The sequence below is a fragment of the Saccoglossus kowalevskii genome, chromosome 4 (genome assembly GCF_978046115.1).
Source record: "Saccoglossus kowalevskii chromosome 4, keSacKowa6.1, whole genome shotgun sequence".
Lineage (NCBI taxonomy): Eukaryota > Metazoa > Hemichordata > Enteropneusta > Harrimaniidae > Saccoglossus > Saccoglossus kowalevskii.
The window spans coordinates 27,533,584-27,553,903 of NC_140644.1; the positions used below are offsets into that span (position 1 = coordinate 27,533,584).

At 34.5% G+C, this 20,320-nt stretch overlaps 1 protein-coding gene across 3 annotated transcripts in view; it reads left to right on the plus strand.

Moving 5' to 3' along the window:
* The window catches only part of LOC100371081 (uncharacterized), a 144,597-nt gene that overhangs the window by 96,029 nt on the left and 28,248 nt on the right, over positions 1-20,320 (plus strand). For 2 of the 3 annotated variants that reach the window (XM_085498042.1, XM_085498041.1), the window contains one exon: positions 7,236-8,644. In XM_085498042.1, coding sequence (XP_085354168.1) covers positions 7,236-8,644 — 1,409 coding nt within the window. Of the gene's footprint in view, positions 1-1,468; positions 1,752-7,235; positions 8,645-20,320 lie in introns of those variants that run through there. The other variant, XM_085498043.1, reaches the window with a different exon arrangement.

Below are 20,320 nucleotides of genomic sequence, written 5' to 3' on the forward strand. Positions count from 1 at the left end.
TGAAATATCATTGTACATCAAGGAGGGCTGCATTTTGAAATAGCATTGTACATCAAGGAGGGCATCTCTCTGAAATAGCATTGTACATCAAGGAGGGCATCTCTCTGAAATATTGTAAATCAAGGAGGGCTGCACTCTGAAATATCATTGTACATCAAGGAGGGCTGCATTTTGAAATAGCATTGTACATCAAGGAGGGCATCTCTCTGAAATAGCATTGTACATCAAGGAGGGCTGCACTCTGAAATAGCATTGTACATCAAGGAGGGCATCTCTCTGAAATAGCATTGTACATCAAGGAGGGCTGCATTTTGAAATAGCATTGTACATCAAGGAGGGCATCTCTCTGAAATAGCATTGTACATCAAGGAGGGCTGCACTTTGAAATGTGTACATCAAGAAGGGCTGCACTCTAAAATAACACTACATTAAATAGGGCTTCTTCTAGTCTTGACCCCTCCCATTCAGTCCGGACTCCTTCATCCAGTTCGGACTCCTTCCATCCAGTCTGGACTCCTTCCATCCAGTCTGGACTCCTTCCATCCAGTCTGGACTCCTTCCATCCAGTCTGGACTCCTTCCATCCAGTCTGGACCCCTTCCATCCAGCCTGGACCCCTTCCATCCAGCCTGGACCTTTCCCATTTAGTCTGACAGCCCCAAATTTAGTCTGAGCCCCCCCCCCCCCCATTTAGTCTGAGCCCCTCTCATTTAGTCCGAGCTCTTCCCATTTAGTCTGAGCTCCTCCCATTTAGTTTGGAGCCCTCTAATCTAATCTGGACCCCTCCAATCTAGTCTGGACCCCTCCAATCTATTTTGATCTCCTTCTTCATAGTGCGATTCCAATTCAATCTTTGTCTAGCTTGTCTCATCTTGTCACTGTACATCTCTTCCTAGTAAATCAAAAATTCCCATCAGTATTACACAATAACCAAAATTCAAAGTTGACATAGAACAAATTAAATATATCATTATTTTTTTTATTTTCAATTTTTGTAATCATAAAAAGAGAAAATGTTTTTTTCTTTAAATACAACTCTCAGAGTAGTTTGATTTTTAAGTGCTCCCAGTTATTGTTTTTTTCTAAGAAGCTTGTTTAGTATGTGTAATATGTTCATCTCATTGTGAGGGTAAAATTCAGTGCTAAAAGACGTCACAACTTGCCCTAGCCCTAGCCCTAGTCCTGCCAAGAAAATGCGGAAGACTGTTGTAAAAAGGGTGATTAGAACTGTCTGTTACCCTAGTCTGAGACATGTCTAGAAATTGCAATTGTAGTGTAGTTCCTCCGGGATTGCTAATTAGTATGCAAGGCATGTAGTTCCCCCTTTGCATTTGATGAAGTATATTGGATTGCTTGAGACTGCATCGTTCCATCACCGGCAATCTAACGTGAAACCGTAGGTGTGTTATTATTATTCATGACCTTTAAGAACTCTCTCTGTGATTGGACCACATGGTGGCAGTATCAGTACGTAGCACAAGCCAAACCCAGCCCACTTTGAATGTGGCAAAGACAGTGACAACATCTGATAGAGTTCAGTTGCTGTTGCCTCTCCAGGGCTTATTACTGTAGCTGACCAGTGGTGCTATTTTGTTATTTCGTGTGTTTTTTTTGGGAAAAGACAGCCACACATTTACGTTAATTGTGTACTTAGAAGATATGTGTACATGTAGATATTTGTCTAGAGTTCTCTTGGCATTGTGATTAACCGTACATCATTTGTAATGGGATTGATGCGAGAATTTGATAATGGTAAGAATTTTATTTTTTGTTTCATGCATTCATAAGACAGCAGTAGATAGATAAATTATCCCTTCCTTTTATATTACTTTACATCTTAAGATCCTTTAGATAAAATTATCTGTGACCCAATTTGACTCTATCTCATCAATAACATCATAGAGCTGCTTACATGTAATCAGTAGCTGTACTGGTACATGTACCTGTCTTCATTATACCCAGCTTAAGTGCCCATCGTTTGATGAAATGTATCCATTTCTCATTTGGGGAGTATTTCCTAGGAAATTTTGCCTTGAAGAGTGAGAAACCCCATAGTGTATCAATGATTTGACTGAAATATTGAAACAACCATTTAAATATTATCCATATTTTTTTTTTTCACAGACTTCATTACATTTCTGTGTTGAGTGCTTTTCAGGGAAACAATAATATTTTATCTATGTAATGGAATTCCAATGTTTTCCTCGTCTTGGTTTCACTTGACAGCGAATAACTGACTAACTTGTTCACACTCTGTCTAATGTCTGCGCCTTCAAAGAAGAGGCACATTAATGGGATTTTTCTCATTAACAGGCCACATATACTGGCCTATTGTACTGTTGGTTAGATAGCCATGGTATTATTTGGACATGCATCTCAATATTTCATCCCAAAGACGCATAATCACTTTCGAATTTAAATATTCTTACATAGTAATATTAAAATTTGTTAATAATTTCTTCTTCTGAGATTCATGTTTAAGTTTTTCTTTACCATAGCGTTTTCTCATTGACATAGTATTCAGTCAGGCTAGAGTGGAATTTTAGTACATACGGTACAACTTAACATAAAATAGTAAAGTGACAGTTTTTGTTTTTATTTGCTATGAATTATTCAACTTCTCAGTAGGTCAAACGGACAGCATTTCTATTAAACTGATTTGAAAAATAAAATAAAGGGAGGCATATTAATTTATTTTATAAGACTTGATGACAGAAAATAGATATTTGTGTCCGTTTTTATAAATTATCTCCTTTTTTATAAATTATCTCCTTTTTTCTCCAGACAGTTTAATTGACCATATTCTCTTGTGTAATGGCAATGGTTGGCCATATATCTACTTTCAAAGAGTCTGTGGCTGTACAAAAGTCAACAATTAAATTCTATATTTGATTTTAGGAAGACCAAAGTCACTGTGATTATCTGTCTCATTTGCCCCAGTGAAATGCTCACTGTGTTTCCCTGTCTCATTTGCCCCAGTGAAATGCTCACTGTGTTTCCCTGTCTCATTTGCCCCAGTGAAATGCTCACTGTGTTTCCCTGTCTCATTTGCCCCAGTGAAATGCTCACTGTGATTATCTGTCTCATTTGCCCCAGTGAAATGTTCACTGTGATTCCCTGTCTCATTTGCCCCAGTGAAATGCTCACTGTGTTTCCCTGTCTCATTTGCCCCAGTGAAATGCTCACTGTGATTCCCTGTCTCATTTGCCCCAGTGAAATGTTCACTGTGATTCCCTGTCTCATTTGCCCCAGTGAAATGCTCACTGTGATTCCCTGTCTCATTTGCCCCAGTGAAATGTTCACTGTGATTCCCTGTCTCATTTGCCCCAGTGAAATGTTCACAGTGATTCCCTGTCTCATTTGCCCCAGTGAAATGTTCACTGTGATTCCCTGTCTCATTTACCCCAGTGAAATGCTCGCTGTGATTCCCTGTCTCATTTGCCCCAGTGAAATGTTCACTGTAATTCCCTGTCTCATTTGCCCCAGTGAAATGTTCACTGTGATTCTCTGTCTCATTTGCCCCAGTGAAATGTTCACTGTGATTCCCTGTCTCATTTGCCCCAGTGAAATGTTCACTGTGATTCCCTGTCTCATTTGCCCCAGTGAAATGCTCACTGTGTTTCCCTGTCTCATTTGCCCCAGTGAAAATGTTCACTGTGATTCCCTGTCTCATTTGCCCCAGTGAAAATGTTCACTGATATTAACCTTTCTGATTCTCTAAAAATGAATTAATGAATTTTTAAAACAAACACATGATTTTTAAAAAGGCAGTCATTATGTATGAAAGATCCAAATTGTTAAGTTTTGTTACAATACAAGTACATGTCGGTTGTTTCTGACTATGCGTAAGTCATCTTTGTGTAGGATTATCATCCTTCCATATTGAATGAGCTGCTTACTTCATAAAAAAGGGAAATAGTTTAGATTTCTTATTAGATGGTGAATGGCTGGTCCTAATTTCTTTTGTTATTACTTGATTAAAGATTTAGAAAATTTCTTGTACTAATGTGAAGTAATCAAAAATTTATTTCCTATGAACATTTCCAATGTTATTTCCGAAAAATGAATCACACCGATTTCCTTGTTATTGTATTCATTGAATCTATGTGTTAGTACTTTGAACTGTAAAGTTTACTAGTGTCACCTCTCACAACGTAAACTAGAATAATTTTGTTGATTCAAAATCGTTGATTAAGTAAGATTTGTAGCACATAGCAAAATTTGTAGAAAAGTACATTCAGTACGTATGCACAAAATGTTTCACCAAATTTTTAGCGAGGAGGAGGGGGTGATAGCATTTGAAAGGTTAAGGAATGTTTATGGTTGATTAATCTATGCGTGGTACAACTAATGACCTGTCTTACTTCCCCTAATTAACCTCTTGTAATGATTGCTTTGATAAATTTGGCGGAAATCAAACAGCTGAATTTGAAATGTTGCATTCAGTGTTTATTGTGAATATTTTGTAAGTGTTTGTAGCTGTGTCACAGGAATTTTTGTACAAAGGTTATTTGTACATTGTGACAAAATTTTAGTTCATCTTGGGGTGGACATCCAGGAATTTTCACTGCCTGGCAACCATCATGGTGAAAACAAAGGCAGAAAACTCTCAGAAAACTGTAATTTGTTGATAATAAGATAGTATTTGACCTGAAAATATATATATATATCAGTGTACCCATGTTTTCCTTGAATTACTTGTTATGTAGGATAGAATTATTCCTTTGCTCCTCGTTCAATGGTTCTGTCATATTGCGGCCGTTTCGCTGTAATATTTATGAACGCTTCCTATTTAATTCCAGCATTTTAGAATAAATTTTGACGGCATTTCAACATTACCTTGTGAATTCTCAAATAAGTGTAAATAAGACTAGTACGTTATAATGAAACCGAATAAAACATTTATTGTATGAAAAATTGAATTGGAGTGTATGATGCAAGGTCATATAAAAGTGATTGCGCTTGTAGAATAAAACATGGCTTTGAGTTGACCTGAAACTGTTGGAATTTATTATTAATAAAATTACCTGCCTTTCGCTGTTTAAGTTTTGTTCCCAGATCGGCTGACTAGAAGAGATTACCTATAGTTCAAATTTCATTCCCAACAGTAGCATTTTATCTTGCACATATGTTTCAATGCCGAGATGTCGTTTCTGGTAATAATTGTAATTACTCACCATTTTATGTTGCTATCTTGAATTATGTAGTTTAATTTAAAATTTTTTTAAAAATGTTCATTATAGGTGAGTGTCTGAAATGATCTAAATTTGTTCATGGGTCGAATTTACTGTAAAATACTTTATTTTCCCTTTGAATTAATTTTCGCTATTTTCGCTGAAAGAACGATTTTGTGAAAATAAAATCCAGTGAATATACCTTTTTTCCTATATTTACATTCAACTCGTCAAAAATCAGTGAAAATAAATTCCACACAAAACACCCAATAAGCCTTTTCAGCGAAAATTAATTCCAGCTAAAATAAAGTATTCTACAGTAGTATATGTCCATTGAAAAAATAAACTCATATTTTATACACATTTTTAACAGTACCCGCTGATAATGTAAAATTAAGTTTATACATTCAAAAATTAATGTAGAAATTAGAAAAAAAATCATGGCGTGAGTAAGCAATGATCAAAATGTGTAGGATGTGTTACAATTTGTATTGCATTCTGGGTAGCCACACCCTTATATTCAACTGCATGTGTTTCAGGCTTTTAAAAAATAATTTCATGAAATAAAAACAAAAAAATAAATTGTCTTTTATCATACATACATGTAGTATTTACCAGTTACTTTGAGTATGTGTATGGTTTTTATTACTTTAGAGATAATTGTGGTTAAAACTTAGATCTGCTAGCTGGCTAATTAAATCGTATTGCTTGATGCCCTCTGGGCTATGTAACACCATTCTACTAGGCTAAATTAAATGACTCTTGCTAGCCTGCTTAGAAATTGTGTATCATGCGGTAAACATTATCTCTTTCTAAATGAACTCTGTCGTTTCTAACCTGTTTTGTTTACAGATAGAAGGTTTTTGGTTGACACATGATTGTGCAACTCTTTGTGGAATATTTTCTAAAAGGAAAATATTTTAGCACAACTCAAAATACAGCAGATTTCTGTGGTCATCGTGAGCATTATACTTTTCAACATGAGTTTTATGGTGCCAATAGTTTCAGGAATTCATGAATATGATTCTGATGAAGTAATATGTTTAGGGTCTTCTCTTTGAACCCAGCTGGTCATCATGTCAGTGTTTTTGTCTGTCATATGCGAGTAATACAGTGAAGCTATCAGCAAATTTATTTTTGCCTCATTACTTGTCAATAAATTCAGTCAAATGATGAATGATTAGTAGAACCTATAGCTTGCTTGAGGTGACGTACTCGTCGATTATACCCACCAACGTTCACTGCGTGATCATAGGTTTCTTATAGTCTAGCTCACTCAATGTTACACGCAAGCATTTTTTAATTACACTTAAAACCTCTTAAATGAAAATCCATTTACGTCAGCAAAACCTACATATTTTAAATCCATGCATTAGTCTGTCATAATGTATTTTGATGATTTGACCGTCTGTATGAACTTTGACTCGATCAAACCAATGAAACCTATCACCGATTTCCCACACTTGTGAAGGCCTCTTAATTTGCAGGCTTTGATGTGTTGTTCAGATTGAGTTGTTTTCCTATTAATTTTACGAGTTTCATTCGTGGTAACACCTGCCCTGTTTGATACATATCTCTATAATATCTGTATATTTAATTATTCCACGTTGACACAAACGGATATTACAAGGTGTTCAACTTGAGATTGCTTTTTTATTGGTGTTTCTAATTAATTTTTGCAGTTAAATTTTCATTGGGAATTATAGGCAGTAGTGTATTAGTATTAAAAAAAATTATATTAACCTGGAAATGAGATGCTGTTATTATTTTTATCACTGTGACTTGATTTAATATGCTTGGGATGACTAACTTTTCTCAAAAGTAACCATTGTGCCCTCAAAGTCAATATGACAAATCACTGATGCTAACTGATTTTGATATTGAACAGAATATTGATTAAAACTAAATAAGAGATAACATGAGTTTTCTTTCATGAATATCTCTCTCCAGAAGTTACCAAAATGACCAATTGACTCCCTACAATAATCCATACACTGTTGTGTTTTCCATAAAAACTTATGTGCATAAAATTGATATGTCTTAATGTGTTTTTTTTTCACAGCCAACCAAGGCCCAGTGTCGACCATCATAAATCCAAGTTATGTGAACAGTTTGGACTTACAGGCCAATCAACAGTCAAATGGAGAAAAACCAACAACCATGGCCATTGCTACAGATGACGCCAATAGGAATTTTTCCTCCTCTGCAAAAGAACATTTCACAGCCGCTTTGGAAAATGATCTTCGAATTATTGCTCTGGAGCAAATTGTGGGCCCAGACTTGGACTTCCCAAATCTGTATAACCTGGAGAACGCTGCCAATAGCAAACGCAACAATAAGAGCCGAAAAAAGTATGCGACGACTGATTTATCCGCAATGGGAATCGATTTGACAAAAGATCCCAGCGTTAACTTTCATTCGCCTGATGGTGACACTAGCTCAACGACAACAACTGAAGATGAGAGCGATGATTGTGAGAAAAAGAAGAAGAAAGCAGACTTGTTTGCTGATATTGACTTTATTGATGATGGAGTTGAGGAGGTAGAAGATTCCGAAGAAGATGAAGAGGATGAGGATGAAGAGGAAGATGATGACGTAGAGACGGATGAAATTGAAGAAGATGATGGAGGGGATTGTGAAAGTGATGAGACTGGAACAGTTGATGAGGACGATGATAAAGTTTATTATGAATCTACTGATAGAGACAGTGAACTGGAATGTATTGATCCAGGTACTGAGTCCCTGAATGAGGACAATGACACTGCAACATTAACCAGAAATTCTGGTCCAGGATTTCTAAGTTACTACGCTAGCTTAGAATCTTCGGCTGCCAGATACATTGGCATTGGATCTGGCGAGAGCCCGGCATCCTCAAGTGTACAAAGTGTTTATTCCGATTCTGAAGTGGACATGAAAGGTGTGATGTACGAACCATTGCAACATGAAACACCTTACTCAGAACAACAAACCACAGATAGCAGCACGGACTGTGAGTCCACCTATGAAATGCTCTATAAAAGTTTTAGTATGCGGCACAGCCAAGAACGTGAACTTGAAGAAGAGCAAGCCTATCTTGGCAGAACATTATCACCTTATGAGGGACAGCCAGACTTTGGCTATGCCAGTGAGACGTCCTACGAGGACAAAACTCCCGGCGACACCATTCGCGATAAGTGTTTGAGCGGTAACTCTGACCTTTGTACTGTACCAAATAAACAATCTAAAGGTGGATACAATCAACATGGTGCCTCTTCATCCACTTCCGCTATAACTACAAACTCCACCTGTCTCAGTAAAGGCATCACCAAGAGCCTGTCTCTGCCTCCCGGATGGCGAGAGGTAACGGACAGTTCGGGAACCTATTACTGGCACGTGCCTAGCGGTACAACACAGTGGAGCCCACCATCTCCAGTGCCACAATCAAAAGCAAAGCATCAGGCAGCTGTACCAAAACGGTGGTCAACGGGACAGGTAAGGTTTCTTTTATTGTGTTCTCTGTGTTATTGCTTAAAACTTTGATGAAAGGAAAGAGAGGGTTTAGTAGTTGTGACAGCGTTTATTTGATGTGGTAATGTGAGTGTCTTTGAGATGTTGCTGTTTGTGTAATTGCTTGGTAATGGTAGCAGAATGGGATTCCTATTATGTTGTCTTATGATACAGGATGGCGTATTGATTATTTTCATGGAATGGTTAAGCTGCATTTGGTGCAAACATTAGTGAAATCTGTCTGTCCGTATGTCATTGTTAACTATGTTGCCACAGAGCATGAATTATTTCTTACATGTGCAAAAATTAACGGCATCTTTCCAATAAAGTCATGTCTTTTGTACATTGAAATGCTGCTATGATGTGCATTGTGGACAGATGAAAGGAAGGCTTGTGCTCAGCATCAACAATGTTTTGATGACTAGTCATTCATCGTGTGAAACACACTTTTTAAGAATTTACACTATTGTATTTGTTCTATTAAAGGTGCGTGCGTAAATGACAGATCCAAATGAGACGTATATTTCAATGATCTAGCCTAGAATAAATGCAGTTTTCAGTTTATATGTACTTCCCTTGGGGATGCATTTCAGAGCAAATATGCTGTTCTTAATGATGAACAACCGCAGAAACAAAGTTTTCTTGAATGACCTAGCTGTCACACATTTACGTCATTTCTACGTCAAAACAGCACGTCATTACAAAAGGGCATGACTTATTCGATAGGTGCTTTACAATCTGAACTGGGAATTTGTAACGAAAACCTATATTAATAATTACTAATTGTTTCACAGAATAAATATGAATGATACAGATATTGAAGTTATTACTTTACTTATCAATAATTTGGTTGGATAATTGAAACAAGTCTTGGTTTGTGATGTTTCCCTTGTGAGTGGCAAGCATCCTACATAAAAGGATTCCTTGTCACATTGTTTGCCATGTCTATCTGTCTCTACGTTGATACCTTCATATAATTGAGATGCCCTTACACCGTATAAATAGAAACCAATTTGGTAGCCTATTTTCTGATAACGTAGTTGTTTCTTTATAACAGACAACAACAGACTTGAAAATTGAATTGTTAGGATATTATAAATTAATTTTCCAGCGGTACTTTAATGTCTGATCAAATAAAACTCGTCTTTTGACAGTCAAAAACTTTGTAATATTCAGCATAAATTGGGACCTGATGGCTGCTATGGAATTGTGGTCTTTTATAAATTGTATGAATATAGGGAGTATTAAAATACAATGAGGGGTGGTCAGTAATTCTAATTCACAGTTAAATAATTTTGAAGGTAATTTATTGCTAAATTTTAGTACTTAGAGTGAATTTCACATTCCAAGTATACAGTATATCAAATTTGAAATCATTTATAAATAAATTAGGGAAATACAAGGAGCCTTGACATTTTTCAGTCACTATGTTGAAATTTGTCAACAAATTTATAATTCCAAAACTACCCGTATCCTCTGATTTTGATAATTTGTTATAATATTAAATTTGAGTGATTAATAATTCATAGTGGGTTTAGTGTTTGCTCACCGGTAGTGAATGCTGCGTTTGTAGGTTGGTGATATTGAGGAATGTTGAATAACATTTAGTAGTAGCTGTATGTTGACACCATATCCAGAATTTGTTGATGGTTGCTTGCTGTTTTGTTCATGCTCGTCACCATCACAGTTAATATCAGATTGTTGTTTTGATAAACAACGCTGATTAAAGTTAGATTTCAGTGATAACAAATTCTAACATTCTATCATCTATAGTATGTGCTTTAATTTGAAAATGAAATGAAAGAAAATTACAGAAAAAAATTGGCAATGAAATAAAAACTGCGAAACTGCATCCAAATTTTATTTATTTGATACAAGCATGTATAAGTAAGGTTGAAATCTTCAGCTCAGAAATTGTTGTCATGTTTTATATCATCCATCTGTGTGATATGGAATAAAATCTGTAATTATAAGTTTTCTCCCACTTCTGTTTTTCTCCAATTTCATTTTTTCCCAGCATTGATATAAATTTCTTTCACTTCCTTATTAACTTAGTGCCCGTGGGACATAAATATGTAAAATTGAGTAGATATTGAATTTCAAACCAATTTCCATTTGAAAACCTCCTCCTATATGGCAAGTGGTACAAAATGTATAAGCCATTTGAACAGGTCAAGGAGAAACGTAAAAACTTCAGAGTGAGGAGGAAACAAGGAGAAATCTTCTGTTTATGTGCATTTTATTTTTAAGTAATCAATTTTGCTTACATTGTTTCTGTAATACAAATGAAATGAGGAATACTTCTTAGGAATGCTTAGAATTAGGTGTAAAATATATTTCTGTTGTGTATTACATAATAAGTTGATACACTATTTGTCCTGCCTTGAGCAAAGCAGTGTGTTATTTAACAATTAATATTTTGTTAATAAACCTACATAATTATTCAAAACTTTTGATGACTACCTGGAGGCAATGGGAAATTATGTCCATTTAATCCAAAATTAGCACAAAAATTATCGAAAAATGTATTAAAATAGGCAATTATTATAGCAAAATGTTTGGTGGGAAAAATTATGGCATTCAAAATATTTAAAAAAAATCATGCCATTTAGAATTGTGGTAAATAAAAATGGGATTAAAGTTGATAGTTTTGCTTTTAATATAAATTTTAGCATGAAACCTCTATAATGGTATTACTTTAACTTATTCAGGAAACTTCTGGTACTTGATTTTTCGAGAACAAAATCATTTCGTTTTAAGAAACCTTGAAATGTAGCATTACCGATTCCATTGGGAGATCTGCACTTAAATGTAAATGCTGGTTTTTGTTCCATTTGCTCCACGTTCCAATTGTAGAGTTACTAAAACACTTCCGTTGGTTTTGCTCCAATCTTCCGAACACCTGAATTGAGTATGAATTTCTCTAAATCATGCAATCTAGATTGTCATGTGCCCCCTTCCCAAATAGAATTAAGCATTTGTGCATCATGACAATATCACCAAATTTAACAGAAATAAAGTGAGTGACTCAAATTTGCATTGAATAATCCGAATTGTAGAACACTAGGTGCTGTTTACATTGCATAGTTAGCTGTCTAGGTGCTGTCTATATGTAAGTAGCCTGCTGCCTAGGTCCTATTTACATAATGTACATTGTATATCAAGCTGCCTAGGTGCTGTTTACATTGAATAGTTAGCTGTCTAGGTGCTGTCTATATGTAAGTAGCCTGCTGCCTAGGTGCTGTTTACATGTGTACATTGTATATCAAGCAGCCTAGGTGCTGTTTACATTGCATAGTTAGCTGTCTAGGTGCTGTCTATATGTAAGTAGCCTGCTGCCTAGGTCCTGTTTACAAATGTACATTGTATATCAAGCTGCCTAGGTGCTGTTTACATTGCATAGTTAGCTGTCTAGGTGCTGTCTCTATGTAAGTAGCCTGCTGCCTAGGTGCTGTTTACATGTGTACATTGTATATCAAGCTGCCTAGGTGATGTTTACATTGCATAGTTAGCTGTCTAGGTGCTGTCTATATGTAAGGAGCCTGCTTCCCAGGTCCTGTTTACATTTTACTCGGTGAGTATATTCACAAAGGCTATGTAGACTCAGTATTATGTAGATTGAAAAATATGTAAATAATGTTACACACTGCAACTCCCGGTCTTTTTATTCACAGTCTAACAATCACAACAAATATTGACATATTTCATTTATACTGAGGACTTTCCTGTAATCAGGAAATTCTTTCTTTCTTTGCAGCTTTGTACATTCTCAATATCAATCTAATATAATTTCCCATTAAAACATATTAGAGTAAAATAGTTACAGTCCTTGAAAAGAATTAATTAGTTCTCATATTCATAATCTAATCAAACTTTGTCATTTTTAGTAGTAATTCAATATGTTCTGAAGGACTTATAAATTTATCTATAGTTAGGTGCAGCATATAACTTATTTTGCTTTTCATAAATTTGTCTATCTTCTGCTGAAGTCATCAATAGTTGTTTTATGGTACTGAATACTTCTTTAAAGTATTATGTACAATTGGTTTTAAATATGCTATTTTTAATAATCACTGAAATTTGCGATTGGTGAAAAAAAATCTCACAAAACTAGAGTTAAGCCACTATGCAAATTAGCTGATTAATATGCAAACATAGTATTAAAAATAATATATATCTTTCAATACATATTGTTTTGCTGTAGTCTGTAATTAAAATGAACTCAAATAAAATATTAAAATAGATTTAAATATTTTTAATAATCACTGAAATTTGCGATTTGTGAAAAAAAATCTCTCAAAACAAGAGATAAGCTAATATGCAAATTAGCTGATTAACATGCAAACATGGTATTGCAAATGATATATTCTTCAATACATATTATTGTTTTGCTTTAGCTTGTAGTTAAAAGGAACTTACATAAAATATTAAAATAATGATGTCATTCATATTTATATCAAAATAGGAAATTCATATGTGGAAATGAATTAATATGCAAATCAGCTATCTTAGATACATATCATTTCAAACTGTTAAATATATAAGAGAATGATTATAATATTTCCCTCTTATTTCATCAAACCAATAAAACACATAGCTTTAAGAGCTTCATGTGAAGTATAAGAAATATGAACTTTAGCATTTTTCACTTCTGAATCAGAAAACAAAAATGGCACCAGGTCATATCTGTGTTGGAAAGTTTTATTTGAATCAGTAAGAGTTTGTATGAGATTGACAAATTAGAGTATAATGTCAAGTACATTAGTGTACATGTGTGTGTATGTGTGCGTGATACAGATGCAAACTGACAGAATACACACTGAATCATTGCAAATTAATGACAGGAGAGCTCCACTAGTGAAAATCCTGAAATGGCCTCTTTTTGAAAACACCTGAAATCTGGTTCTCATTTTATCCCTGAATATTGTTGTCAATTGATTTTTTTTGAAAACAAATGTTCGATTTATTAAAAGTTGAATTGGAATTTTCTGACTACCACCTGATGACCTGTAGGTGACCCATTATTATCATTTTGGTTTCATTTCATTACGAGAATAAATATGAATCTTTTTGTTTATCAACTATTATCATCATGATCAGCTAGAAATTATAAAACCTGTCATTTTAGTTTCGAAATTATGACTTCATTTTGTGAAAGAATCTTGATTTGAAAAACTAATGTTAGTGTGATATCAGAACACTCTATTCAGTATATACTTTGATATGTTTTATCTATCACTGATATTGATGAGAAATTAACTGGTCTCAACATTACCAAAATGACCATTTTCTTGTTATTTTCAACAATTTTCATTCCATTTTTGTAAAATACTGTAGAAACATTGAATTTCATTTTAATCCTCAATTTTGCATTTCTTTTTGCTTTGAAGTGTATATAACGTACTGCTGCTGCTGCCTGTTTTAGCTCACTGTTTTAGTGTGTGGTTATTGAATAATAGCAGATATATAGTGTAGGCAAATTGCTATCTGTCTTCTTATTCTGTATTTATGTATTGGAATTTCATAACTTGTATGTTTATGCAAGTGTGTGACAGAACATTTTTAATTTTTCAATTGACAAAAATAAGTTTTGATCACAAGAAATTATGTTCATTTTGTTCAAAATATAAAATTTTACACCCAAATATTGACAAAAATCTGTGTTCATGAAATTTTGTAGGAAGTGGTGTGTTTGTTTTCACGTTATTAGCTATGTGTGTTCATGTACATGGATATTCTGTGCATAATTACCTTGACCCTCTGTTTAACCCTTATTAGTGACACTGTAATTTCTTTATTATAACAACGCTCTGCCCCTGCTGTAGTAGAGAACTCATGATGACCTTAGGTGTAATCAAGCTCTCAATAACCTTGAATACAATTTGCAGCAATGGCCGGTATTATCCTAATCCAGCGTAGAGGTCCATATCACGCTTTATAGTTTGGATACTGCATATTTTATTGATTCCACCAAGTGCTCATGTTGATTATTTAAATCATGAAATTTTAAGCGCGATTGAGGCAGGAAATGGGTTTGTGCACGTAGGAAATATTCAAATGGTGCTGAATCTTTAATCATCCGGTCAGGACAGTTGATCAGGTATAAAATATGGCCAGTCGATAGTGAGAGTGTGCTGTGTCAAATTTCCATCTGTCTTTTTTCATCTGAATCACGCTCAATTTCATTCCAAGGCTGTTTTATAATTGAAAAATTATCATTATTAATTAAAGATGGTAATGGATCATCCTGTATGCCATGTTATTTTCTGCTTCTGGAATTGAACTCTGCTTGTTTTTCCCAGAAGAATTAAACAACGATTGTTACTTTGTACTTATCTATTTAAAAACAATACCTTATACCATGAAAAGTTCCCTGCATATTTCAGTAGAAATAAATAAATGTCAACCCATTAAGTGCCATAATATTTTCTGTCAACATTTTGCACTTTTTAGCTCCGCTGTCGACTTTGTCTAGCGGAGCTGATCGTATGAGTGATTGTCCGTCGTCGTCCGTCGTCGATGCTTTGATACTTGGTGTATATGTACCTTGGGTAGATCTTACTTAGGTTTGTTCATTTCAAGTTGATATCTTTAATTCTCTAATTTTGGTGAATATTTTTGTCATTTTTGGTAAAAAGTGACATTTTCGACTTCTTGTTAAAAACCACAAGTCCAATTGCTTTGATATTACATATATAGGTACTACATGCGGACTTCTCTCAGATTTGTTCATTTTTAATGATATCTTTAATTCTCTAATTTTAGTGAATATTTTTGTCATTTTTGGCAAAAAGTGATATTTTCGACTTCTTGTTAAAAACTGCAAGTCCAATTGCTTTGATATTACATATATAGGTACTACATGTGGACCTCTTTCAGATTTGTTAATTTCGTAATGATATTTTCAATTATCTAATTTTGATGATTATTTTTGTCATTGTTGGTGAAAAGTGATATTTTTGACTGAAAACAGCAAGTCCCATTGCTTTGATACTATACATATTGTTCATTTTCCAATGATATCTTCTGTTCTTCAATTGAAATGTGCATTGCTAACAGCGGAGCTATCTCAGACCGGATGCTTGTTTTTTCATTTTATAATTTTTTTTTTACTAAATGGATGTATTTTTTGATTTGAAATATTTAAAACAAAATTATATGGTTTATATGGTAACAGGCAGGATAAACTATATACTGTAAATGATAAAACAAGATTCAGTAATTAGATGTTGTTGTCAGATGAACTTACTGTATTATGATGGAACGTTATGGCCTCGGCCTGAATAGTAATTTTTTTGATAATGTCAAAATAAATGCACATCATTTTTTATTGCCTACATGTCTTGATAAACAGTGTACAAATTCTTCCAAAAAATATGCGCCTTTATTTTGTGAAACGTGAATTTTGTGCCAAAAGTTGACTAAAAACATGAGATGCAACGATCACGGTAACAATTTCAGTAGTTGTGCGGCAATACAGCATTTACAAAACCCTGTGGAACCACAATAATGTATTGTTATTATTCTTCCATGTTAATTTTGTTATGGTGAGATCAAATTCAAGTCTTTCACTGATAACTACTGGTGTCTTTTTGTGTTGTATGAATTTAATAAAAATCAGTGGGGGTGGGGGTTGAAGGGGCGAAAAAAAAAGAGTTTCTAGAAGCCATAAAATGACTAAAGCTAGACATTATGTTTTCCTCTTTGATGGCACCGAAGTGGAAATCCTTCTCTGGATGTCTTACGTCTGTTAGGCATGCATGTTTCCTGTATTTCATGGTTTCCATCTAATCCAGCATGGGATGGCTGAGATTGCCTATGTTTATGCAAATCATATGCAAATCATATGCAAATTATATACAAATGTTACAATGGCATGAAGAATTGAGCTTGTATGCTAATGTTAATGGAGTTTCAAGTGATTTTTTCAGCTGATTTGCATTTTAAGACTTCTCTCTACTGAACTTATTACATTTTTACTTCCTCACTTAAACTTTTCCCTAATTTGGAATAAATTTAATTCACCTTTCTTTGGAAATGAGTAGGCTAATATTTTGTGTAATGTGACAAAAGTTGACGATCATGATGAATAGATAAATTAACGTTTAAATTGCTGTTAAATTTCATTTTAAATTATTGATGGCACATTCTGCAAAGTTTTATTTATTTTTATTAATTCATTTTTTAATTTTGGACCAAATGGACACAATTTTGTTTTTGATGATCAATTCTGAGAAATTATGCTAGCTTATGTTGTGAAAGTAAATTATGTTTTGAAAGTAAATAAACAAATAAATAAGATAGAATTAATTTCAAAAATAGGTACTAACAAAAATTTCTGAGAATAAGGATATGCTTTTTTCATAACCATGGGCGATGATATGCGACTAAAGATATCACAAGAGTTCAGTTATTCCATTATGTATGCATAAATTAAACATATTTCTAGTCAATAGTGTCACAGAATGCAATAGATATTGGAAATGTTGGATTGTCACATTCAGAAACATATGTATTACATGCTTTGAAAAACGGTATGAGATGAACACGAATCAGTTCTTTCACAGAATCAATGAATCTGCATTAGGATTTTGTGTAACTTCTTAAATTCTGTTGAGATCTTTATCACATATCTCACCCTTCATATCCTAAATCTTATAAATTCTTGATATTAATTACTAACAGTACTGAGAGACTAAAAAAAGATGTGTATATGTATTTAGTAAAAACGATTGCAAAAATTAGTGTAAGATCTATTTCGTGAATGCACAATGTATGTCAAGGTAAAATTTCATTGTCTGCAGTAGAGAAAAATGACATCTGATTGCTACCTTTATGGAAGATCACATTCCTATCATAGAAGCATTGACAAGCTGCTATGATGTAACAAACGCCCTGCTGAGTTGTGTAAGCCTTAGAGAAGTAATGATGAGATCACCATGACGATAACATCAATCACCGCAGGGAATATGTTTTAATGTTGTCACCCAGTGGTTTAAAGCAGGCACATGACCTGTAGCAGTCAGGACAAGTGTCTGCATTGAGTGTATACTGGAATGTCAGGGTTACTCTGATTCATGCAATACTCTTCAAGGCTTTCATCACTATTTACCATGTAGTGTAATTTCTTTGTGAGCCATGGATGATTCCATTATTCAATGGGAGGGGTGTTTTCTTCAGCTCTTTGACATGATATTCTCAAAGTCTGTTATACCCATGGATGATTCCACTATTCAGAGAGGGGGGTGTTCTCTTCAACTCTTTGACATGATACTAGTATTCTCAAAGTCTGTCATGCCCATGGATTATTCTATTATTCAACAGGGAGGTGCAGATGGGGGTGTGTCCCACTCTCTGATATAATACACTATGTACACAGTCTGTCACAAATGTGGATGAAAGAGGTAGCAATTGTGAGATTAGAACACCTTTTGGTTGGTTGGAGGAAAAATACAAATTTAAATTTTAATATATATTTGAAAAATTGAAAAAAAGCCATACATGTACATGTATCAGTAATTACCAGTAATTTTCGATGTTTTTGTCGTTGTCCAAAATCAAATGTGAAATAACAAAATAATCACAAAAAATTGATTTAACCAGAGAGTGCAGGTAAATTATCAGGCTATGTCTCATTCAGGTTATTGGTATTCCAGACACTGTTATATTGCATTAGCATTCTATGTATGTGCATGACATGTGAAAATTCACCAGTGCAGTTGGCATTTTATTACCCTGCCATGAACTAAGTTATTATTTCCATGTCGCAATTCGTCTTCAGTAAATTAGATTTCTGGCTGAAGAGAAAAATTAGCAGTTTAAATGGATTTATGGTGAATAAACTCCACTAGAGAGAAGTTTGCTCAAGAATGTACAGTCACAGTCATACAGAGATTATTTTTTTTTAACGAAAATCTGATATAATTTATACTGCCAATATGTTGGTGCAAAATGTTTGTTAATTTTAGACACATTGGATGTAAATTCCGATTGGCTGCTGGTTTTGGTTAAAATTATTGATAAAATTATGAGTAAAATGAGAAAAATCTTTTGTGAAAGGTGACACAAAAGATAACTTTGGTGTTCAAAGAGTTTGTGATGTGAGGTAATCTAAGCCTGTAATGTACACGTTATGTACTTGTTAGTACCATTCTGATGAACAGTCTGCTGAAGATTATGATTCAAACAAGGGGTGGATGGGTTCCTGGGTTTGGGGGGCGGGGCACTTTTCTAGTGATGTAATTACAGTGATGTATTTCATTATTGGAAGTGTCTGCATGAGGAACAAAGATTTCAGAGAAGAACCCCTACATTCCAAATTTTTCTCCGAAAATGCTGAATCAAGTGATTGGTATATTTTGAATTGCTGTTTTAATTTGCTAAAATATTTTCTTTCTTTGAGGTGCGCAGTGGCATGCTGTTATGTGCATTCCAATCGGTACTTTTTAATCCTAATTTACTCAGAGTAAAACTTTATTTGTATAAATTAAGAGCCACTTAATAGAATGACTTCACTGAAGTTTGTGGCAGCTATAATGCTGACAGTACATGTACAACTTATAGCAGTACAAAACAACATATGGGATTTTAAGTGTAGCTTAAAAAGAAGAATAATTATTAGTCCCCGTTCGAATGAAGTCCGAAAACGGGGACTTATAATTCGGTCTCTGTCCCTCTGTGCATCCGTGCGTCCGTGCGTCTGTGCGTCCGTCCGGAGTCATATCTCAGAATCCCTTGGACCGATTCTGTTCATTCTTCGCATGTGCCTAGTACTTTATGTGGGACATATGCACATGCAGTGGTTTAGCGATTCGATTCAAAATGGCCGACTGGCAGCCATCTTGTTTTTTGAAAATGTTGTATTTTGGACATGCTTTGTCAGTTTTCATTCAAACTTGGTACATAGATTATACATGTTAGAATACATGTCCATGATGATTTATTTCACAATTGGATCAAAGATGGCCGACTGGCAGCCATCTTGTTTTTTGAAAATGTCGTATTTTGGACATGCTTTGTCAGTTTTCATTCAAATTTAGTACATAGATCATACATGTTAAGATACATGGCCCCGACCGTCCGTGAGTTCCTGAGTCCGTCCGTGTGTCCGTGCGTCAGTCTATCCAACGTCATATTTCAGAATCCTGTGGACCGATTCCGTTCATTCTTTGCATGTGCCTAGTACCTTATGTGGGACATATGCACATGCAGTGGTTTAGCGATTCGATTCAAAATGACCGACTGGCAGCCATCTTGTTTTTTTGAAAATGTTGTAATTTGGACATGCTTTGTCAGTTGTCATTCAAACTTGGTACATAGATTATACATGTTAGGATACATGTCCATGACGATTTATTTCGCAATTGGATCAAAGATGGTCGACTGGCAGGCATCTTGGTTTTTTTTATGCAGTATCTTGGACGTGCTATGTCAGTTTTCATTCAAATTTGGCACATACATGTACTTTATACATGTTAGGATGCATGTCCATGACAATTTGTTTCAAAATCTGGTCAAGGATGGTTGATTGACAGCCATCTGACTTTTTGGCCTCACGACTATATTTCCACAATTTATGTACCATTTTCATTTGTATTTGGCACATACATCATACATATCAGCGTGTTTCATAATCAGATCAAAGATGGCTGAATAAAGGCT